The sequence below is a fragment of the Lepidochelys kempii genome, chromosome 6 (assembly GCF_965140285.1).
Source record: "Lepidochelys kempii isolate rLepKem1 chromosome 6, rLepKem1.hap1, whole genome shotgun sequence".
Lineage (NCBI taxonomy): Eukaryota > Metazoa > Chordata > Testudines > Cheloniidae > Lepidochelys > Lepidochelys kempii.
Window position 1 is genome coordinate 46,060,596 of NC_136385.1, and position 25,466 is coordinate 46,086,061.

The 25,466-nt window shown below is 40.8% G+C and overlaps 1 protein-coding gene across 7 annotated transcripts in view; it reads right to left on the minus strand.

Moving 5' to 3' along the window:
- Positions 1-25,466, minus strand: part of ANO3 (anoctamin 3) — a 390,571-nt gene that overhangs the window by 117,998 nt on the left and 247,107 nt on the right. For 6 of the 7 annotated variants that reach the window (XM_073347804.2, XM_078853245.1, XM_073347803.2 and 3 more), the window contains exon 4: positions 22,267-22,403. In XM_073347804.2, coding sequence (XP_073203905.1) covers positions 22,267-22,403 — 137 coding nt within the window. The remainder of the gene's footprint in view (positions 1-22,266; positions 22,404-25,466) is intronic. The other variant, XM_078853244.1, reaches the window with a different exon arrangement.

The window sequence follows — 25,466 nt, forward strand, 5'->3', positions numbered from 1 at the left end:
GCACTAGAAAATATATTGTAGGCAACAACTTTGCATTGGCAGGGGGATTGGCAAAATTACCTACGCTAGTCACAGTTAAAGCTTGCCAATAATATTTCCTGAGTATTTTCAATGCAGTATCGCCAATTCCAAGCATTCAAAAATCATGGGTAAGTTCCCTAAACTTATGAGATTGGTTTATCAATTATGGAATTTTAAAAAATAAGCATGGGATTCTTTTTATTTGGACTTCTGGTGTTGGAATGCTTAAGGAGTCATACTTTCGAGCTCTTCTCTGCAGTCATAAGGGCTTGAAATTTACTAATAAACTCCCCACCCCCCCACATTCTCAGGCAAGAACATGATTGTAGAGGCTGGGGAATCTAAGAAAAATGCCAAATATTACAGGACTCAAGATAAAATTGAGAGAGTTGGTCACACTACCCCATGATATTTCCAGTAGTATGTATAAGGAATTCTACAAAAACTGAAGTTCTGTATACATATAAGGGAAATCTGTCAAGTTTTAAAGGAGCAATCACTATAGTAGATTTTTCTCTACTACTATCTGCCTTTACTATCTGAACATCTTTATTAGAGATAGGTTCAACACATAACTTGGACCTGAGCACCTCTACTTTTGAGGTATTTAATAACCTTGATCAAGATCCAGGAGATTACTCCCCGTTCTGTGGACTTGTATGTGTGTGTATTTTAAAATATTATAGGCTCCTTTAAGTGATATTGGTCCTCTAATGAGTAACTGAAGATAGCTAGAGCAATACTAGGACTGTATAATGTGTTAATAACGACAGTACATTTCACATGGTAGAACCACTAAGAAAGAGTTTAACTTCACTCAGAAGTTTTGAAAGGAAACTGCACTGTAAAACATTATATTTTATATGGACAGACTCTATGAACTCTGAGAGAAACAGAACGTTAAGCAGTTAGTCTTCCCTACAGAGAATTAGGCCATGAGCCTGCAAAGATGCTTAACTTTGAGCATGCAAATGTTCCTACTGAAGCCAATTAGAATTATTCAGATGCTTAAAGTTAAGCATATGTGTAAGTGTTTGCGGGATCTGGGCTTTATACGTTACATTGCTCTCTGATACTTAGATGTTACTCTCATATCTAAAGTCAGAATTTGTTGTTTAAAATATTGATACATATATAGTCAAAGTCATAGAAATGTTGTCAGTATACATATATGTATATATATGCTGTGTACACACATAATACCCCGCACTTTACACTGTGAGACAATGGGTCAAATCCTACTACTACTGAAATCAGCAGTTAAATTCCCATTGTCCCATTGTCAACATTTACTTATAAGCTTGTTCCATATACTGTAAGCATTAAATGTGCTGAAAGACAGAGGACTTCACTCATATCATTATAAAAGATTCTCAGTGACTAAAGTAATGATAAATCTAAACTCCCAGAGTCTGTTTTTACTCGATTACTGTATTTTATAGAATTCCATTTCTCTGTGTGCTGTGATTCAGGTTATCTTAAATTATTTCCAGTAGAATCATTGTATATATGGTTAACTTAAGCTTCATTATGCAAATGTCTCTTTAATTTTAACAAACACTTGTTATTTTAAGAAAAATGGAAAACATTTTGTAAAAAGAAAGTTGCAAAAAATATATTTAAAATTGTGAGTTTCTGGGAGGAAAAGTGTGATTGCTCTTAAAAAAGGTTGTCAGTTTTCCTTATGGTATCAGAGCATATGGAATTAAGTAACACTACCTCTCTATGTGCAGTATTCTCTATACTTCCTTCTATTCCATGTAGGAAATACAACAAATACTCAGGTAACATTATTTAGCCATCTACGGCAATTAGCAAGTTAAGAGTGGTCCTTGTAAAGGTAACCCTATGACTTCCCATATTATGCCCACTATATATTAATTTTTTTTAACAGACATTTATGAATGAGTAAATGTGATAGCTGCATAATCATTATTTGGAAAAGGGAAAACTCCAGTATTGATCACATCTCTGCTGGCAAATGTTTGTAGTTTCTTAAACTATCAGTACTTTAGTATTACTTTAACATCAGCCATAAAACAGTTTGATAGTAACATTTCTGGTTTTTAAAGCCATAATATGTGTCTCCAATATACATTATGTAAATGGGAAATCTAGTATTTTTCAGTAACATTATGCTTTCCTGAACCAAAAGCAGTTAAACATTTTTTTTCCTTTTAGTCAGAACATACCCATTTACTACACTGTAATATGAAATGTTTGTAAAAATTACCTTTTCTTTTGTACACCAAAATTAGAGTTTAGTATCCAAACACATTTAGAAGCATTCAAGGCAATGTAGGAGACAACCAGAGGCTCTGTCTAAAGACTTCCTTCAGAGTAACAAAAGGAACTCCCCCCACTGTTGTTCCTGTATCCTCCCTTAGCTTGAGACTTCAAAATGCTGGCCCACTTGCTTTGCTGTAAGTTTTTGGAAAAAGACATTCTTGTAGTCTGATTCCTTGCAGTGTGACTTACTCCATAGAGATTAATAAAAAAAGAGCCATTTGAGGTATCATAAATTTGCCTGGCATGGCTTTAGACATAGTGAGAACACAGAGATAATCAGTTATACGAAGACAGTGGACACCGAGGCTTTACTTTTGTGTGTTTGATTTGTCACCTTGATATTCACTCGTATATTAACTTATTACTGACTCTTGTTAGGAGCCCCAGTCCAGCAGCCCTTATTCAGGCAGAACTGCAACTGGCAGGGAAACCGGGGGAAAGTCTGCATTATTGGGCTCTACATTTATTGCTAACTCATTAGTAATATCTAATGAATCATTAGACACGAAGAAAGTTTTCCATAAAATGAGTCTGAGCCTTTTTTGATTGTTTCATTGGATGGATTTTGGTAACATTTCCTACTGTGTGAAAGTTTAATTTAATGTACTGTATGAAAAAGTATACTATTGTTCAGAAATTATATGGCACTGAAAATTTATGTAACCCTAAAATCTGTTTGCTTGTAGATGTTGTTTCAACAATATCTACACATAACAGGCTTATCAACCATTTGTTATAGAATTATCTGTTACTCATGTGATACTAATGCATTCTGTAACATGCATTACAGCAAGGTATTAAAGAAAGCATTTTCATTTACTAGTAATTTAATCAATAGCTATAAATCATACATAAATGAAAACACTGTTGAAAGTATTACTATATGTTATATATACAGCATATGGATAGCTAGATTGCCCCTTTAAGCATAGCCCTGAGCAGGCTGTACTGATCCAAAGAAACCTAGATTGCTCTTCAGAAAAGTGCCTACTCCCTCCCAGTGCACCCAGCTAACTTCGAGGTCAAGGCAGAGGAGCAGGAAGTCAGCTGATGGTCTTCTCTCTTTCCTACCCCCTATGGGGCACTATACAAGGAGAGAGCAGTCTCTGGGTTTCTGAGTTGATGGATTGTGACTATGAATTGCTCTTTTGCAAGGAATTCAAGGGAGTGGGTGTCACATACGTAAGGTCCAGCAACATTCTCAGCCGCAAGTTGCAATGGGAATATTCACTTACATAAATGTTGACAAATAAAGCCCTTAAGTATTCAACAACAAAACCCCAAAAAATAAAAAATGTAACCACCTGACTAGTGCCTGCAATCTGGTATGAACATTCAGATTCCTTTCTGCAACTGATTTGCAGCAACAAAACCCCAGGGTGTAAATTGCACCCACAAAAGGAAGGCCAATCTTCTGAGACATTATCCTGAAAAATCTCCTTCATTTAAAAGCGATGATATTCAGCCAACTGTAAACTTCCACTTCTAGGAAGACAGGATCAGGATGACAGCTTGTGAATTTAGTGTGACACCTCACTATACAGGAAAAATCATCTTGATGGGCTATTACCACTAATGAAACTACATATTAAAACAAGATTTACACAGATGTCTTGCATTTTTTCAGTGAATCTACAAGAAATAATAGGGTATGTGGGTGGCTAATGAAACTGTAAATCTTTGTAAATCTGTACAAATCTTTGTAAAACTGTAAATCAGATCCAACTAGTCTTTCTGGCCTTACGATGTACAGTAAATAATAAACAGCGTTTATAGACCATTGCCTATTTGAAATTCCCATGTTTTAAAAAAAATTTAAACACAACGTCCTAGCACGCCAAGATCCTGCTTCTGTGTGGGCAGACTCCTGAGCCATGTATTTTAGTGGTCTGTGAATTGCCATGCACACCTAGAGTACTGAATAAATAATTAATATCACCCCATTGGCCATGGCTTTATTATTTTTCCTTAATAGAAGATGAGGAAACTAAGGCCCAGAGGGTGAAATCCTGGTTCAAACTAACAACAAAAGTATAGTTGTCTTCAACAAGGTCAGGATTTTGCCCAGAAGTAGCCTTGGACATAGGCTGAAATAGAATACTGGTTTCCTGATTTCCAGCCCTACATCTTAACTATGATCAGCCTTCTTCCCCTATAAACCTGTGGCAGGACTACACATATGTTTTGTCAATAAATTGTAATTGTACCTTACAATTGTAAAGCCAAATTATGCTCCACATTTAAGACACCTAAATAAAGTCAACTTGATTTCCAGATGGCTTGAGTATGCACAATCCCTGTGAAGTAACTGGAACCTCTTAGCCTGGCAGGTTTGAAAATTTGGCCATTTAGGTAGTATCTAAATACAGATTTAGAGGCCTAGCTTCAGGCACCCATATTTGATAATTTTGGCCTCCAGTAGAATTTGTCCATCCACTATCATAAAAGTCAAAATGTTTATAAAACATTAAGTGATGTACCACATGCTAGCAGAGATAGGTATATGCATAGAAATTAGCAACATCCAGCATGCAAGTGTATCAAACAATGCCAATTTAGGTAAAAGTAATTTATTTACAACTGAACAATTTTTTCCACTGTTAACAGCTTTTCAAGTCTATGAGCAGGTCTACACTATGGGGGAAAGTCAATCTAAGCTACATAATTTGAGTTACATTAGTAGCGTAACTCAAGTCGATGCAGCTTAGATCTATTTACCACACTACGCTATGTCGATGGAAGATGTTCTCCCATCAACTCCCCTTATTCTTCTTGTTCCGGTGGAGTACAGGAGTCGAGGGGAGAGCAATCTGCACTATGACAGGTTTCAGAGTAACAGCCGTGTTAGTCTGTATTCGCAAAAAGAAAAGGAGGACTTGTGGCACCTTAGAGACTAACCAATTTATTTGAGCATGAGCTTTCGTGAGCTACAGCTCACTTCATCGGATGCTGTCACGGTTCCTCCCCCACTCTGAACTCTAGGGTACAGATGTGGGGACCTGCATGAAAAACCTCCTAAGCTTATCTTTACCAGCTTAGGTCAAAACTTCCCCAAGGTACAAAATATTACCCCCGTTATCCTTGGACTGGCCGCTACCACCACCAAACTAATACTGGTTACTGGGGAAGAGCTGTTTGGACGCGTCCTTCACCCCAAAATACTTCCCAAAACCTTGCACCCCACTTCCTGGACAAGGTTTGGTAAAAAGCCTCACCAATTTGCATAGGTGACCACAGACCCAAACCCTTGGATCTGAAAACAATGAAAAAGCATTCAGTGTTTTACAAGAAGACTTTTAATAAAAAATAGAAGTAAATAGAAATAAAGAAATCCCCCCTGTAAAATCAGGATGGTAGATATCTTACAGGGTAATTAGATTCAAAAACATAGAGAACCCCTCTAGGCAAAACCTTAAGTTACAAAAAAGATACACAGACAGAAATAGTTATTCTATTCAGCACAATTCTTTTCTCAGCCATTTAAAGAAATCATAATCTAACACATACCTAGCTAGATTACTTACTAAAAGTTCTAAGACTCCATTCCTGTTCTGTCCCCGGCCAAGACGACTACAGACAGACACAGACCCTTTGTTTCTCTCCCTCCTCCCAGCTTTTGAAAGTATCTTGTCTCCTCATTGGTCATTTTGGTCAGGTGCCAGCGAGGTTACCTTTAGCTTCTTAACCCTTTACAGGTGAGAGGAGCTTTCCCCTGGCCAGGAGGGATTTCAAAGGGGTTTACCCTTCCCTTTATATTTATGACACGCCCCCCAAATCTCAGCTAGGGTGAAACACTGGCTGGGATTTCTTCCTGGAGCTCTAGGAAAACAGAGTTAATAAGACACATGCATCTCTAAATATACTACCAAGTACATAAAGACTAACAATATTTTCCACATCTCAAGGACGATTTTAACCAGTTGATTCTGGGAAACTTTCACGGGAGAGTGCATCAGCCACTTTGTTAGAAGCTCCTGAGATGTGTTGGATGTCGAAATCAAAATCTTGGAGAGCTAAACTCCACCGAAGAAGTTTTTTGTTAGTTTCTTTGACGGTGTGAAGCCACTTTAGTGCAGCATGGTCGGTTTGCAGGTGGAAATGCTGTCCCCAAACATATGGGCGTAGCTTTTCCAGAGCGTAGACAATGGCATAACATTCTTTTTCAGTGACTGACCAGTTGCTTTCCCTCTCAGACAGTTTTTTGCTGAGAAACACTACAGGGTGGAATTCTTGATCAGGTCCTTTCTGCATTAAAACTGCTCCCACACCACGCTCGGATGCATCTGTGGTTACTAGGAACGGTTTGTCAAAGTCTGGGGCCCTTAGTACAGGGTCAGACATGAGTGTCGCTTTAAGCTTGTTAAAGGCCTTCTGACACTTTCCGGTCCACTGAACAGCATTTGGCTGTTTCTTTTTGGTTAGGTCTGTCAGTGGGGCAGCGATTTGGCTGTAGTGCGGTACAAATCGTCTGTAATAACCGGCCAAGCCTAAGAAGGATTGAACCTGTTTCTTTGACTTTGGGACAGGCCACTTTTGGATAGCATCCACTTTGGCCTGTAGGGGCTGATAGTTCCTTGACCCACCTGGTGTCCAAGGTAAGTCACTCTGTTTAGGCCTATTTGACACTTCTTAGCCTTAACAGTTAGTCCTGCCTCCCTTATGCGCTCAAGGACTTTTTGTAGATGTTCCAGGTGGTCTGCCCAGGAATCCGAAAATATGGCCACATCGTCAAGGTAGGCGACTGCATATTCTCCTAATCCCGCTAGGAGACCATCTACAAGTCTTTGGAAAGTGGCGGGTGCATTTCGCAGCCCGAAAGGGAGTACATTAAATTCATACAGCCCGAGATATGTGATGAAGGCTGACCTTTCCTTGGCAGATTCATCTAGCGGTACCTGCCAGTACCCCTTGGTTAAGTCCAAGGTAGAGATGAACTGGGCCCGTCCCAGTTTCTCTAATAGTTCATCAGTGCGTGGCATTGGATAGTTGTCTGGGCGAGTTACAGCATTTAGCTTACGGTAGTCCACGCAAAAACGTATTTCCCCATCTGGTTTGGGAACTAGAACCACTGGAGATGCCCATGCACTTCCAGAGGGGCGGATTACACCCATCTGTAACATATCCTGGATCTCCCGTTCTATAGCAGTTTTAGCTTGAGGAGACACCCGGTAAGGGTGGACCCTAATTGGGTGAGCATTACCTGTGTCAATGGAGTGGTATGCCCGTTCAGTCAGTCCTGGGGTGGCTGAGAACGTTGGCGCGTAGCTAGTGCACAGCTCCTGGATCTGCTGTCGCTGCATACGCCCAAGGGTCATGGAGAGGTTCACCTCTTCCACACCACCAGCACATTTCCCTTCGTAATAGACACCTTCAGGCCACTCAGCGTCGTCTCCTCCCTGGGCTGTAAACTGACAAACCTTTAATTCTCTGGAATAAAAGGGCTTTAGAGAATTAATATGATACACCTTAGGCTTTCGGTTGGAGGTGGGGAATGCTATGAGATAATTAACAGCTCCCAGGCGCTCCTGGACCACGAATGGCCCTTCCCACGATGCTTCCATTTTATGGGCCTGGAGCGCCTTTAGGACCATGACCTGGTCTCCTACTTTGAAGGAACGCTCTCTGGCATGTTTATCATACCAGGCTTTTTGCTCTTCTTGAGCATCCTGTAAGTTTTCTCTAGCAAGGGCTAAAGAGGTTCGGAGGGTGTTTTGTAGGTTGGTTACAAAGTCCAGAATGTTAGTTCCTGGAGAAGGTGTAAATCCCTCCCATTGCTGCTTCACCAACAGCAATGGCCCCTTAACCTCACGGCCATATACAAGTTCAAATGGGGAAAACCCTAAACTGGGATGTGGTACAGCTCTGTAGGCAAAGAGCAACTGCTGCAATACTAAGTCCCAATCATTGGAGTGCTCATTTACGAATTTACGTATCATGGCCCCCAAAGTTCCATTAAACTTCTCCACCATGCCATTTGTTTGATGATGGTAAGGAGTGGCAACCAAGTGATTTACCCCATGAGCTTCCCAAAGGTTTTTCATAGTTCCTGCCAGGAAATTAGTCCCTGCATCTGTGAGGATGTCGGAGGGCCAACCTACCCTGGCAAAAATGTCTGCTAGTGCCTGGCACACACTTTTAGCCCTGGTGTTGCTTAGAGCTACTGCTTCCGGCCATCGGGTGGCAAAATCCATGAAAGTCAGTATGTACTGCTTTCCTCTGGGTGTCTTTTTCGGAAAAGGACCCAGAATATCCACAGCTACTCGCTGAAATGGAACTTCAATGATGGGGAGTGGCTGGAGAGGAGCTTTGACCTGGTCTTGGGGTTTTCCCACTCTTTGGCACACCTCACAAGACTGGACATAGGTAGAAACATCCTTGCCCATTCCCTCCCAGTGGAATGATCCCCCCAAATGGTCTTTGGTCCTGTTCACCCCAGCATGGCCACTAGGGTGATCATGGGCTAAGCTCAAGAGCTTGGCCCGGTATTTAGTCGGAACTACCAACTGTCTCTGAGGATGCCAGTCTTCCTGGTGTCCACCAGAAAGAGTTTCCTTGTATAAAAGTCCTCTTTCTACAACAAACCTGGATCGATTAGAAGAGCTGAGAGGCGGTGGGTTGCTCCGTGCCGCCGTCCAAGCTCTCTGGAGGCTTTCATCTGCTTCCTGTTCAGTCTGGAACTGTTCCCTTGATGCTGGAGACATCAGTTCCTCATGGGATTGTGGACCTAGGCTTGGTCCCTCTGGAAGCGATATAGGGGATGGAGCTGTTTCTGTTGACTGTGAACCGCTCTCCGCTGGTGCACTATTTTGGGATTCAGGCTCCGGCTGAGCCTCTTGTGTAGGGTTATCGGCTGCTGCCAGTTCAGGTTCAGTGGGGCCCTCTGGTGTTGAGGTTGCAAGTATTGGATTCAGTGCTGACACTGGGTCTGGTGTTGGTTGTTCGGCTGGTTCCGGTTCTGGGACTGGTTCCGTCTGGGTCTCTGGAACTGGATCCACTACTGCTGTTGCAGACATTGGCCTGGGGTCCGGGTCCATCACCTCTGACTGGGTCCTGATAGAAGTTTCCGGAACAGAGCTAGGCCCCACGGCTTGTTTAGCCTGGCTGCGGGTGACCGTTCCCACCCTCTTGGCCTGCTTCACGTGATTGGCCAAGTCTTCCCCCAACAGCATGGGGATGGGATAATCATCATAGACTGCAAAAGTCCACATTCCTGACCAGCCCTTGTACTGGACAGGCAACTTGGCTGTAGGCAAATTGAAAGAGTTGGACTTGAAGGGTTGAATCGTCACTTGGATCTCTGGGTTGATTAAATTGGGGTCCACTAAGGAAGCATGGATAGCTGACACTTGTGCTCCGGTGTCCCTCCACGCGGTGACCTTCTTCCCGCCCACACTCACAGTTTCCCTCCGCTCCAAGGGTATCTGGGAGGTATCTGGGCCTGTGGACCTCTGGTGTGATTCCGGTGCAATGAACTGTAATCTGTTGGGGTTCTTGGGGCAGTTGGCCTTTACATGCCCCAGCTCGTTACATTTAAAACATCGTCCAGCTGACGGGTCACCGGGGCGAGGTGGGTTGCTGGAGAACGGGGTGGTGGGACGATAAGGGGTCTGGAGGGTTCTTTGGGAGGTAGGTGGGGCTTTGGGCGGCCCCCGGTAATAGGGTGTGGTCTGGGGTGGTCCCTTCTGGTCTCCGCTCCAACTGCGACCAGTTTTCTTCTTCTCTGCCACCTCCACCCATCTGGCTCCAATCTCTCCTGCCTCGATTACAGTTTTGGGTTTCCCATCTAGGATGTATCTTTCTATTTCCTCAGGAACACCCTCTAAGAATTGTTCCATTTGCATTAGGAAGGGCAAATTTACTGGAGATTCAACACTTGCTCCTGATATCCAGGCATCCCAATGTTTCACAATGTGGTAGGCATGTCGGGTAAATGACATGTCTGCTTTCCACCTTAGGGCTCGGAACCTCCGACGAGACTGCTCGGGTGTTATCCCCATTCTGACTCTCGCCTTGGATTTAAACAGTTCATACTTGTTCATATGTTCTTTAGGCATTTCAGCTGCCACCTCAGCTAAGGGTCCACTGAGCTGCGGCCTCAGCTCTACCATGTATTGGTCAGTAGAGATGTTGTACCCAAGGCAGGCCCTTTCGAAGTTTTCTAAGAAGGCCTCAGTATCATCACCTGCCTTGTAGGTGGGGAACTTTCTGGGATGGGAAGTGGTACCTGGAGAAGGATTGCTAGGGTTTGTTGGTATATTCTGCTGGGCCTTTATCCTCTCCATCTCCTCCACATGCTTCCTTGCCTCCATTTCCCTCTTGTGGGCAGCCTCCTGTACCTCCTTCTCCAGCCGCATGAGTTCTATCTGTCTTTCATGTTCCCTTTGTTTTTCCTCAGCCTGAAATTTGGCTAATTCCAGCTGTAGTCGAGCCGAGGATTTGGCCATTCTAACCTCTCTGTTTTTAACTAACTTTTCACCCGAGGTTTAGAAGTAAACAAACAAAACTTGGCTGTAAAATTTTGCTGTGCTGGAATAGAATACCTATTCTCTGATAGTGATTGTCAGCCTACAGAAAAAGACAATTCCCTTGTCTCTGCTCTGGGCCCAAATTAAAGCAAAAAACCTCCAACTACTTGGAAACCTGCTTACCCAGCCCAAAGAAAAAAAAATTCTTTTCAAACCTGTGCTCCTTGTAAAACAAAAAAAAATCAAAATCCTAAAAAAAAACCTGCCACTTTTGTCTCCAGGCAAATGGGTAGAGCACACACCCCCTATTTACTTTTAGGAAGAAAAGAAAAAAAAAAAAACCTCTGGGTTGGAAGACTGTGAATTTCCCTGCAGGAGTTAAGTACCCTGCCTCCAGGCAAAGAAAACCTGCAATTCACAAGATAATCCCCTTTTGTCTCTGCTTGGCCACAAAGCAGAGAGAAACCAAGCTGCTTTCAGTTTCAAAGCTGCTTTCTGGACTTCCTAAAAATTCCTTTTTAAAATCTGTATTTCTAGTTCAAAAAATCTCAACTGGATCTCAAAATGATTTCAGGTTAATCCCACCACTGTGCCATCATGTCACGGTTCCTCCCCTACTCTGAACTCTAGGGTACAGATGTGGGGACCTGCATGAAAACCCTCCTAAGCTTATCTTTACCAGCTTAGGTCAAAACTTCCCCAAGGTACAAAATATTACCCCCGTTATCCTTGGACTGGCCGCTACCACCACCAAACTAATACTGGTTACTGGGGAAGAGCTGTTTGGACGCGTCCTTCCCCCCAAAATACTTCCCAAAACCTTGCACCCCACTTCCTGGACAAGGTTTGGTAAAAAGCCTCACCAATTTGCATAGGTGACCACAGACCCAAACCCTTGGATCTGAAAACAATGAAAAAGCATTCAGTGTTTTACAAGAAGACTTTTAATAAAAAATAGAAGTAAATAGAAATAAAGAAATCCCCCCTGTAAAATCAGGATGGTAGATATCTTACAGGGTAATTAGATTCAAAAACATAGAGAACCCCTCTAGGCAAAACCTTAAGTTACAAAAAAGATACACAGACAGAAATAGTTATTCTATTCAGCACAATTCTTTTCTCAGCCATTTAAAGAAATCATAATCTAACACATACCTAGCTAGATTACTTACTAAAAGTTCTAAGACTCCATTCCTGTTCTGTCCCCGGCCAAGACGACTACAGACAGACACAGACCCTTTGTTTCTCTCCCTCCTCCCAGCTTTTGAAAGTATCTTGTCTCCTCATTGGTCATTTTGGTCAGGTGCCAGCGAGGTTACCTTTAGCTTCTTAACCCTTTACAGGTGAGAGGAGCTTTCCCCTGGCCAGGAGGGATTTCAAAGGGGTTTACCCTTCCCTTTATATTTATGACAGATGCATACCGTGGAAACTGCAGAAGAACGCAATAGCAGAATGCCACTAGCCGTCACCTTCAGCCCCCAACTAAAACCCCTCCAATGCATTATTAAGGATCTATAACCTATCCTGAAGGATGACCCAACACTCTCACAAATCTTGGGAGACAGGCCAGTCCTTGCCTACAGACAGCCCTGCAACCTGAAGCAAATACTCACCAACAACCACATACCACACAACTGAACCACTAACCCAGGAACCTATCCTTGCAACAAATCCCATTGCCAACTGTGCCCACATATCTATTCAGGGGACACCATCACAGGGCCTAATAACATCAGCCACACTATCAGAGGCTCGTTCACCTGCACATCCACCAATGTGATATATGCCATCATGTGCCAGCAATGCCCCTCTGCCATGTACATTGGTCAAACTGGACAGTCTCTACGTAAAAGAATAAATGGACACAAATCAGATGTCAAGAATTATAACATTCATAAACCAGTTGGAGAACACTTCAATCTCTCTGGTCACGCAATCACAGACATGAAGGTCGCTATCTTACAACAAAAAAACTTCAAATCCAGACTCCAGCGAGAAACTGCTGAATTGGAATTCATTTGCAAATTGGATACTATTAATTTAGGCTTAAATAGAGACTGGGAGTGGCTAAGTCATTATGCAAGGTAGCCTATTTCCCCTTGTTTTTTCCTATCCCCCCCCCCCAGACGTTCTGGTTAAACTTGGATTTAAACTTGGAGAGTGGTCAGTTTGGATGAGCTATTGCCAGCAGGAGAGTGAGTTTGTGTGTGTGTGTGTGTGTCCCGGGGAGGGGCGGGGGGTGAGAAAGCCTGGATTTGTGCTGGAAATGGCCCACGTTGATTACCATGCACATTGTAGGGAGAGTGGTCACTTTGGATGAGCTATTACCAGCAGGAGAGTGAGTTTGTGTGTGTGGTTTTTGGAGGGGGGTGAGGAGGTTAGAGAACCTGGATTTGTGCAGGAAATGGCCCACCTTGATTATCATACACATTGTGAAGAGAGTGGTCACTTTGGATGGGCTATTACCAGCAGGAGAGTGAGTTTGTGTGTGGGGGGGGCGGAGGGTGAGAAAACCTGGATTTGTGCTGGAAATGGCCCAACTTGATGATCACTTTAGATAAGCTATTACCAACAGGACAGTGGGGTGGGAGGAGGTATTGTTTCATGGTCTCTGTGTGTATATAATGTCTTCTGCAGTTTCCACGGTATGCATCCGATGAAGTGAGCTGTAGCTCACGAAAGCTCATGCTCAAATAAATTGGTTAGTCTCTAAGGTGCCACAAGTACTCCTTTTCAATCTGCACTAGACCCTCTAAATTGCCAAACTTCACTAGACCCTCTAAATCGACCTCTGGTTCACCGATCGCCACAGCGTCAATTCCCTGGTAACTGTAGACAAGCCCTATCTCAGAATAACAAAAAAATCCCAGGAACTGGCCTAAGGATAACCTGTTTCAAGGTCGGGTACTTCCCCTTATCATAGTATCTGAATGTCTTCAAAGTTAAATCTAAAGCATCCATTATCAATATATTAATCTAGTATTCTATCCCTTGCCAATCTTGTTAACAGCCAAGAAGTCACCTTGCCAATGGACCCCTGCAGAGACAAAAATATACTAAGAAAGTTTTAAAACTGGGGATCCCTTAAGCAAGAAAGGAATACATACATATGAATTTTATCTTGCGTTCCTCAACACATGCCATGTTAACTGCCATATGCCAGTTAATGAGGTGAAGAGGTTTCCTATGTGTAGCTACCACGAAAGTAATCAAATCGTGCAGCATACTAGAATTCCTACTGACCCTTTGATAGAATTATATGGAAGTTGTTGTCATCTACAAAAACATGGACCATTATGTGGGTTTACCATGAAAATGTTGTTGGTCTCAGCAAAAAGAAACACTTATTTCTATTATTTGTTCGTGATGATGCCCATGAAATGCTAGAGACTTTCCAGACAGGCAAGAAGGGATGGTCATTGCCCGAAGGAGTTTTCAGTCTGACAGAATAACAGTCGGAAGTAGTCAGAAGTCAGAGAAAATGACAGATGGAAGTCTTCAGAGTGGTCAAACCTCGTATGAGGTGGAAGAAGTCATGGAGGCAATTTGAAAGACTGACAAATATGTGGACTATGGTTGGAAGAGCAAAAGGGACAGGAATTGAATAAAGTCTGTGTGAAAAGCTTAGCTATTGCACATTAAAATGTGCAGAATGTAAACTCAGCTTTACAGTCCTAACTGGAGGTGGAATGAGAATGTCTTATACAGTAAAATCCTCAATCAATAAGAATTCCCCATTGTTCTTAGAGCTGCAGAAAATGCTACTAAGCAAAATAATCCTTGTTGCTGACTAACTTGTGAGGTGATCGTGGTTTAATATTATGAATATTTGTTTCTCATGACTGTTTAGCCTGACCTTTACAATTATTTAATGTGCAGAAAACTGAATTTGAAGGACTGTCATTTTTTCTATGATTAATGTCAAAATTCAGGGGTTTATGACTCAACTTTCCAGCCTTAAATATTTCCTGGAAACAAATTGCCAGTAGTGTTAATTTGCATTGTTTTTTTCTAGGAGTGAGGCTGAAGCTCCAAAATTTATGTTCACTTTTGGTTTAGGATGATGTAAATTTGAACTCAAGACTCAAACATTGTAGATTACAAATTACTCATACCATATGGAATAACATACTTACGCCTTTTTGAAACTTTTCAAGCTATGATGATGTGATTGGTTTTGCTAATATATTTCTGGATTTTGTGTTAAAAGTAGTACCAGATTCCTTTTTAACCTTTTTTGAAATCACCATTTGTCAAGAGCATTCAGAGACACTTTCTAGAAATTAATTCAACACCCTGCTCAGTCGACATTTGTTTTCCCGCTGATGTGTCTTTTGAGAGATTGCTGGAATGGATCAACAAGACGACATATCTTCTATATTCCATCTTCAGGGCCCTCTTGTCTGCTGCCCTTGCTGTGCTGACAAAGTCACTCGGAGACCCTGGGGTTCAGTAACCACTGGTGCTGCTTATTTACAGGTTGTTCTCCCACCACCTTTCCACCATACACAGCTTGGGTTCTAGTGTCTACATCCAGGAGGGAAGAGTTATCGCTCTGCTTCCACTCCCTCGCTCCCCTTGGCTTCTTTCCGCTCAGTCTTTTATATAGCCCCAGGTTAATTGGACCGGCAGCTGTTTCCCATTCCCCAGTTAGGTGCAGCTTTTTTCTAGCCAAAAGAAAAGGAGGACTTGTGGCACCTTAGAGACTAACCAATTTATTTGAGCATCAGCTTTCGTGAGCTACAGCTCACTTCATCGGATGCATACTGTGGAAAGTACAGAAGATCTTTTTATATACACAAACCATGAAAAAATGGGTGTTTACCACTACAAAAGGTTTTCTCTCCCCTCACCCCACTCTCCTGCTGGTAATAGCTTATCTAAAGTGATCACTCTCCTTACAATGTGTATGATTATCAAGGTGGACCTTCCTCTAATAATAGATCTTTCCTCCTTGGGCAGTTGTGGTTAACCTTGGGAATTTGAAATAAATGGGTAACTATGACTTGTTCAAGAGATATTTTATATGGTAAATTGGGAAAGTAATTGCAGGGCCTGATAGAAAGAAATCAGGCTGCATAAAATTAAACCATTGTGTCTGTCATCAAATCTGTGCCATATCACTTGTCCAGTTGATGTACTAAGCAATAGTATCAAATTTCCAGGACTTGTCTTAAGCCCCTTCCCCCTGTTAAATTTCCATTTTTAGGATAGACAAAATCCAGGCAAAATATGTCAGCCACTTCATTCTGGCATCTCACGTAGGTGGATTTTGCTGGTGGATGGGGTTTGGGAAAGTATCATCACTCTTCCCCTCACCCCTTATTTTGAGCACTGGGCAAAACTGGCCTAATTAGGTTAGAAGATCATTCATAGACGTCCTTAAGAACACAGTGTAGTTCTTAAGTCTACCTACAGTTTTCGTAATTAAAGTAATTTGAAAAGAAGTTAGTAGAGAGAAAAATTGTTCTGTACCAGTATGTTTTATCTGCTTCTATTAACAATGGCCAACAGGCTCTATGAAATTAGCAGTTTGTATGTTCAACATCTAAAGTTCATTCTTTTGACAAAAGCATGAGTCACATGAGCTTAATCTGTGAATTTCTTTCAATTTAACTAAAGTCGTCTGAACAAAGAAAAGTCCTTTTCCCAAACCGAGTAAGTGATAGTGGTGCTAAAAAAGGGGCTTTTAAAAAACATTATTGAAAGAACCTTGATCTTCCAGGGTAGGCTGACTACAGTCAGTGTGCTCTGAAAAGAGTTAAATGAAGCTGGTGTCATCTATGAATAACAAGATGGTGCTGCCTACTAATGTAGCTTCTTCATATAAGAAATCTTTATAAAGAGAGTTCCATTTTTTTTCTCCAGACTGACAGGACCACTGTTCACCCATTTTATAAAATTTGTACAAGAAAATATATGTGGGTGTAACGATGAGTAGCATCAATTGAAGGATCAGTTGAAGGCCTATCACACAACTGTATTATGGCAGGAGCAGGCAGAGAGTGGAGAACACCCGGAGAAAACAGGTTTTGAAGCTCCCCCCTCAGAATACTGGCCCTGCCCAAAAGTTATTTGCTCTTAAGATCTGACAGGGTCAAATCATAAAGTGCCATGGCTGCTGGAAAAATATTTTCCCATATTGTGATGATATTCATCACTCATTCACTAGTAAAATTCCTTAGCAAGGCAGTTTCCTAAATATTTACTGAGTCATTTATTTAACGAAACCTCAAAGTGACTGAGAGCTGTGCACTTATGAAGTGTGTTCATTCAGCAGCTCATGAATTCTATTTTAGGTTCATCATTCCACCCCTACCCCCCATATTTCCTCTTGAATCATTAACATTATTTATTGTTGGTTTTTTTCAGTTTGCATTAGCCTGCTATTGGTTTTCTGTCAAGCTGTTCTACTCTCCTGTGAGTCTCCTTTCAGATCATAATGCTCTCTGCTTATTCTTCCTTTTGGTTATTTTATGTACTGAAGCACTTTTACAGCCAAATCCTTCCCCTCTGATGTGCACTTTTGGCTCCCATTGGATTCCCAGCGGTAGGAATATGAATAAAGTGTTGTATGTAAAGAAGACAATAAAGTTGTCTGAACTGGCAAAAGAATACTCAGGATCCCTTGGAATAGGACAAGTAAAAATAAACTAGTCTGACTTAAAAAGGGGTATGGAATAAAACGGTAAGACCAGAAAGAAAGTAATTAATCAAAGGAGTGGAAAATACAAGTAAATAATGTTTCAGTTCTACAGATGCCATACTACACTCGTTCCATGCTCAGCTTCCTTTTCTACCTTGCTTGTTATCTTAGCTGTCTCCCTTACTTCCCTCCAATCAGATGGATTTCACTTCTCCTCTCTTTACTTTCAGGCAAGCCAAGACTATATTGAAATGCATTGCTGGGGACTTTATTACAGTACCCTCTTTGTTTGATCTTTTCAAACTAGAGTGTGCAATTCCATATGCAGACACTTAAATTTTGCAACACTTTTGAAAGTCAGTCCGTTTAAGTACAATATACTTACAATATACTTTTTATATAATATACTGTGCAATATACTTCTGGTTTGCCATAATTGCAGCTCCTTTTACAACAAAGCCCAGTTCGACATCCCTTTTCTGTCTACCTGTTAAAGCTTTTTCCATTTCAATAGGTTTTTAATTCATGAACTTTAAACTTATACTTTTAAAACATTCAAAATTCAGCAGGGTTGACATTCTTCTAATTCTGAGTTTCCTACTATTACAGCTGTTGGTCTTCTTCTCCTTTTCCTTGGTTGAAATATTATTAATTTTGACCAATCCATTCCATTCATTTTGCACATGTATCCCTGCACATTGGCAGAAGTTTGGTTCCTTATAAAGACTCACTCACTACTGAACGTCTTGGTCCCATTCCGTTCATCTTAAGTCACTCTATATTGTTCCTCTTCCTTATACTTATCAACTGTCAACACCAAGAGTTTCAGCCCCTAAAAGATTTAACTTTTGGATTAATACATGGCTCTTTTTGCATTTACTTTACCATGGCTCTTATACGTGTAAACCTTGCATTCTGTGACATGAGAAATCAAGGGAAAATAAATTTTAAAAATAAATGTTAGTTTCAATATGGAAGTGAAATTTTCACATGGAAACCCCACATCATCGGTAGTTTCATATGGGTTGTACTTCATTACAAACATGACACCAGACCATGTTCATTAACAAATTCATGAATCACGGAGCAATTTAAGGTTTTGCATCAAAATCTTAACAAACAAAGTCACTGTGTTATTGTGAAACTGAGATTGCAAAGTCTCATTCAGACCTGAAGAAATGGAAATATTGGTGGGGTGGAGGGTGCAAACCCAGGTAGACTATCACCGAAGAAAATGGTTGCCCCAAACCCTACAGGGGTGGAATTTTCAAATGCAACTTCAAAAATGTCAGCCTGCAACTACTGATAGAGTTTTGTAGCATTCTGGTAATAAAAATATACTATGTATTTGACCATAAAGCTAAGCCATATTTAGCCACAGAAATCTAAGCACAGCACATATTAATATAAAGTGCCAGGCAATAAAAACAGTCACATGAGATATGCAATTTAAGCAACTCTAATATGCCTTCCCCTTTTTAAAAACACTCTTGTGTATGTACCTAGGTCCATCAAGGCATAAACAACAGGAAACAACCAATTGCTCATTCTGTAGTAGTCTGTGGTATAACAATAAATCAGTCACAAAAGTTCATCACTAAGTACTGAATGCAAAAGCTATTTGTCTTAAGATGACGACTCCAGTAGCATTAGGGCACAAAAAATTCATATGATATTGCTCTCTTTTAATTCTGTTTTAACCTATTATTAGCTAAATGGATAGGACTATTAATATCAATGTTTAGAAATTGTAACAAAATTTGCACCTAAAGCCTCTATCAGAGATATCATTCTGCTTGACGAACAGTAGGTAGGCAAGCATTACACCTGTTTTACAGATGAGGAAACTGAGGCAAGAGGTGACATGACATGCAAGAGCAGGTGCTGATCTCTTAGGGATCTTTGGCCATTTTCCTAAGTTGAAGCAGATGAATGCTGCTGCTGAAGTTCAATGCAGGGGGAACTCTGCATCTACTTGAATTCAGATGGTCCCCGAAGGACGTCCAAGGGAAGGGTAAGCTAAAGTGAGGCACCCTGTGGTAAGGATGTTTGTTTTCTATACGATCTGTACTCTATTTCTTGTGCGGTAAAGAAAAGAGCAATGGCATTAGAATCCTGTGCAAAGTGTCTGTGTGTTTCATGTATTACTCTGGCCACATACCCCTTCTCGTAAACCAGAAGGCTGGTTGGGTGGGAGAAGGTGTGTTTACAGTATCAGGGAAGTAAGAACCAGTGTTGGCCTCTCTAGGTGGTTGCAGCTCTTAGAAAGAGGTGCTAGGCAGGGTGACCAGATGTCCCAGTTTTATAGGGACAGTCCTGATTTGGGGGGCTTTTTCTTACATAGGTGCCTATTACCCTGCACCCCATCCTGATTTTTCATACTTGCTATCTGGTCACCCTTGTGCTAGGTAGAGGTTCTGCATTCTGAGTGTGGGCCTAGGGTGCCTGGACTCCATTCAGATTCAGGCTTCAAACACCCAGGGATTTAGTGGCTGGTTCTCTTCCTGACAGCAATTTGGTGAGCAGGCAAGACGGGGTGCTCAACTGGAACTGTAACATGTGGCCAAGATTTTCAGAGGTGACTTCTGTTTTTGGGGACCCAACTTCAGAAATCTAAATAGGGCCTGATTTGCACAAAGTGCTGAGCACCCACTCTCTGACAGTCAGGCCCCTTTTAGATGTCTCAGTTGGGAACATAAAAAATGAGGCTCCCAAAATCCCTAGTCACTTCTGGGGGGAAAAAATACCCTCTAACTTTCTAACCTGAAGTTCTTTGGCAGATTCAGATCAAATATTTTTTTAATCTGAACTTTTATTGAATATGAAAGTGAATGTAATCACTTCAGTATTCCCTGTGCTATTACATTCAATTTCTTTCATGCTGCCCCTAAATACTTAATTTTCAATGTGCTGCAGAATTGTATATTGAAAACACAATTGCTTTGCAGAAATTGTCATGGGGGAACTGGAGGTTTTGTCAGGAGGCAGCTGTGGCTTTTAGCACCTGTGAAGGTCATATGTGCAATACTCATTTATTCTCATCCTACTTTGACAGCACATCCCCTTGGCAGATGCCTTAGAGTAGCTTTCAGTATTCTTGATGTGTACAGAAAAATATTACCCAAACCGCCATACACCAACAGAATAAGTCATTGTGAAGTGCCGTGTCACAGACCAACCAGTGAGCATCACTGTATTTCACAATGGTAAGAGACATTGATCTTGGAATAAATCATCTCTTTTTAGCACACCAATATAGGCTAATATGCTGGTGTATGTCTGATCTTTAATTCTCTTTTTAAAATTTTCTTACGAAAAAGTCCTTATTCAACCTGTCTTCACCCTCCCTCCCATTAAGACAATACAAAGGGCCAAGTTCTGTCCTCTAGTGCAGTTTCCACTGAAATGGATGCAGGTTACACAGATGTATCAGAGAACAGAATTTGATCAAAGAGAGTAACACAAACAAACAAGAAAAAGAAAAGGAAATGGTGAGTCTAGTTTGTAATGGATTTCTTATCTCATCACCTTATGTGAAAAGCATCCCATGATGTGTAAGGTATCACAGCAGGAAAACCTCACAGATCATACAAACTGTTGGCCATCTGTGGTGCAGATTCCTGCAGAACTACAGTAATGACAATACTGTGATCTTTTCAGTAATTACAAGATTCTTTCCCTAGCACATACATAATGCTCAGTTAACAGGTTGCCAAAACCACGATGGGAATCAGGTTTCTGAAATGGCATAATGCTGATAAAACCTGGTGTTAACATGTAGAAAAAAGTACAAGTGTTCAGTCCCACTAGATGCAGGTTTGTGGAACAGGTGTGTGCCCACTTAAAATAAAGTGGCCTTAATTTGGTTTATGAATTAATTTGAGAATTAAGCTAAACCAAATTAAGGGCACTGAATTCTAAGAGTGTCCACACAGGGATTTAATGCAGTTTAACTAATCCACATTTAATCTGAATTAACTAAAAGTGTGAGTTTACCTTCCTGAGCGTCCCCATCTAGACAAGCCTTAAGTGAAATTCAATTTGCTAAATAGGATGAAACGACAGTTTTCACTCTCTTCATATTCTTGATCATGGTAGATTTTTCCAATGTTTTTGTGCCTGTGTGTCACACAGGTCCCTTCATGTTACCCACCGATATTTGGAATAATTTTGCCTTTCATTAGCTGAGATTGCCTGCAACTGATATTTGGATTAGGATTTTTTTCTTATTTTTCTAGATCACTCTTGTCTTTTAATTTACTGCAATTAAGCTTCTGAACACACCTATTACTAATTCATTGGGATGCATACGACCGACTTTACTTCTCTATATGTTGTGGTTCATATGCCCTTAATCCGAGACATTATTCCAGCCTTTAAAGTTTTAGAAGACCCCTGGATCTTATTTTTATGGGTCACAAAGACACAGCCTTAGTCCTTTCAGTATAATTGTTGTCTTTATTTATATATTTTTGATGTACTTGTGCCCTTATTTCGATAGGGAACTCCTGCTAATGTTATTGTAGGTCATGTTCATCATAATATTGAAGACTTTTACTTCTCTTTCTGTGGGGATGCCTGAATCTAATTCTTTGAGACAGTCTTGCATTACATCTGTTGGGGATTTCATGCTCTGAAATCTTGAGAGCACTTCTGGCCTTATTTGTATTGTCACTTGGGCCTTTATTGTTTGGTATCCCCTTAATTCTACGGAGAACCCCATATTTATTTATTTTTAAATCCAGCTGTAACAATCATTCCCTTTAAGGTAAATTTATATTATTTTTCAGAATTTAACCACATTATAACAATTCATATCAATTAATAAATTCTGTGGTCCATTACCTTCAAAGATGACTTAATCCGAGGTTCTGGTTTCTGTCTGGTAACCGTGTTTTGAATAAGCAGTGACTGATCTGTGCGAGAATCATAATTCCCATGTTCTGAATCATCTGTATATGTATCTTTGTCTTTTCCTATATCTCAGGGAAAACAAAACAAAAGAGATAGGCTCATTTGAGATTATAATGGAGACATACTTGTCATACTATTATAGCAGTAGTTGAGATAAGAACATTCCCTTTAAGCACCCATATTTGTGGCTTACAATATTCCCCCCTTCCCTACAACAGACTTTTGATCTGAAATTTTATCATGCTTGCTCTCAGTTTAGATGTGAAGCTTTTTGATTTATTAGAGTTTACATAAAATCTGTTCTGCAGCACTGGAGTGCGAGTGAAAAAGCATGATGTTTTCAGCTGTGCAAAAAAAAAAAAACCCCCCAAAAAAACAACTACCCACGTTCTTAGGCTCTTGTGCTTTTATATAACTCTACAATAGTTTGGACTGGACACTTCCAATTTGCTGTACAATCCACATACAATGTGGTCTCATGAAAGTCAGAAGACCTGGATTCTATTCCCAATTCTACCATAGGCCTGCTGTGTGACATTGGGCAACACATGTTAACACTCTGTGCCTCTTTCCACCATCTGTAAAATGAGTATATGATGTTATTTTCCTTAATTTAATTTGAGGAGCTATTTAGATCCCTCAGCTGTAGATAGGAACTGAAAATATTTGGCATGTCGCAGGAGATGCTCAGCACTTCATAGATCTGGCTCTAAGCATATACCAATTGTGGTTATCCTCAGTACTCAAATCAGTACTCAAATATCTTCATAAATATAAGATAGCTTTGGACAGCTGAGGGCCTACTCCTCAGCCTGGCAAGCCTTCCTCCCTTGCAGGTCTCCTGCTACCTAGTACCACCCCGAGTGGCTTTCTAGAGGAATTAAATGAAAGATGGGATTCAGAGCTTGAGTCCCAATATTAGCTGTACCAGTGGTTTTGCTGGGTGGCCTTGGGCAATATGTATTTTTGCCTCTCCCCACCCAATCATTAAAACAGGGAGCATGCTTGTATTAAGTAACCTACAGAGCTATCGTGAGGGTTAATGATTGTACAGCAGTTGAAACATGTAAAGCACTACTTAAGTGTTGATTATTGTTATCACTTGTATTATGGTAGCACCCTGGTCAACATCAGGAACCCATTGTGCTCGGCCCTGTAAAAACACAGAGCAAAAGACGTTCCTTGCCCCGAAGAACTAAAATATAAATATCACTGTACCTTTCTTTCATAAGTGTATCCAAAGGAGGGAAGGGAGAAGGGCAACAATTCTGACAGTCTTTTTCTAGGGCTTTTCTGATTACCTCCAATTTAAATTGTAACTATATTTGGGACAACTCCAGTGCATGTTGCCCATCCAGTTTGAATGTTACAGGTGGGCAGAAGGACAGTTTTGTGATTGGTTTCAGAGTAACAGCCGTGTTAGTCTGTCTTCGCAAAAAGAAAAGGAGTACTTGTGGCACCTTAGAGACTAACCAATTTATTTGAGCATAAGCTTTCGTGAGCTACAGCTCACTTCATCGGATGCATTCTGTGGAAACTACAGAAGACATTATATACACAGAGACCATGAAACAATACCTCCTCCCACCCCACTCTCCTGCTGGTAATAGCTTATCTAAAGTGATCACTCGCCTTACAATGTGTATGATAATCAAGTTGGGCCATTTCCAGCACAAATCCAGGTTTTCTCACCCTCTGCTCCCCCCCACACACACACACAAAAACTCACTCTCCTGCTGGTAATAGCCCATCCAAAGTGACCACTCTCCTTACAATGTGTATGATAATCAAGGTGGGCCATTTCCAGCACAAATCCAGGTTTTCTCCGGGGGTGTGTGTGTGTGTGAGAAAACCTGGATTTGTGCTGGAAATGGCCCACCTTGATTATCATACACATTGTAAAGAGAGTGGTCACTTTGGATGGGCTATTACCAGCAGGAGAGTGGGGTTGGAGGAAGTATTTTTTCATGCTTTGTGGGTATATAAAAAGATCTTCTACACTTTCCACAGTATGCATCCGATGAAGTGAGCTGTAGCTCACGAAAGCTTATGCTCAAATAAATTGGTTAGTCTCTAAGGTGCCACAAGTACTCCTTTTCAGTTTTGTGATTAAGTCACTGAACTGAGATTTGGGAGACTTATGTTTAGTAACTAGTTTTACCACAGACTCCTTATGTAACCTTGGACAAGTTACTTAATCTCTGTGCTTCAGTTCCCAACCTCTAAAATTGAGCTAACCCTTCCCTACCTCATTGAGGGATTTGTGAGAAAAAAAGTATTAAATATTTGTGAATTTATTTTTAAAAGAAAAATGGAAGAAAGAAATTGTTCCTATTCAGCCATATTGCAGATATACAGACATAGTTTAAGACATCAAAGTTATCACTACATACAGTGAGCCAAGTTCTCATTTCAGCTTTCACATCAACATGTGAAAATTCAGGGTAACTCTTGCACATTAATAGTTCCATTAAGTCCAGAAGGACTACTTGCATAAGTAAAGGCTTCTCACATGAAGAAAGTTTTGCAGGATCAGACCCTATGTGAATTGCAGGAGTTCAATTAAAAGTTACCACATTTTGCAAAACTTGTTAAGGTTCTGAAGTGTCTTGCCTCATTTGCTGAATGCTCCATTACTACTGTGTACTAAGCCATTTTAGCTGACCAAGGATACCACCACTGATTTATATCACATGTTCCCTGAAAGATGAAGATGATATTCCCTGTCATCTCATTTGAAATACAGATATAAGAAAGGCTTTAGCAGAACATTTAGTCATGCCACCAGAAAGATCAAGAAATTTAGAATTAAAACAAACAGGCTTTTAATAGAAAAGAAAAAAAGGTTTGTATATGTTTTGACTGTAATTGTGTTTCTTATTTTTTTTATTTACACCTAAATCACCTAGAGTGTTCTGTAAAAGGTAATGGGGCAGTGGAACACAGCAGGGGGAAGGGAGGGAATGCTATCCTGAATTCTAAAAGAGCATCTGTATATTTTTGTGACTCATCATTATTCTTACGACTTTAGTTTAAAAAGGGATATAAAAACTAAGGTATGCCCATCTAAACAACAAGTAGAAAAGCTGACCCAATTCAGTGCTTGAATAGTATATGCTGATTTGAAAGAT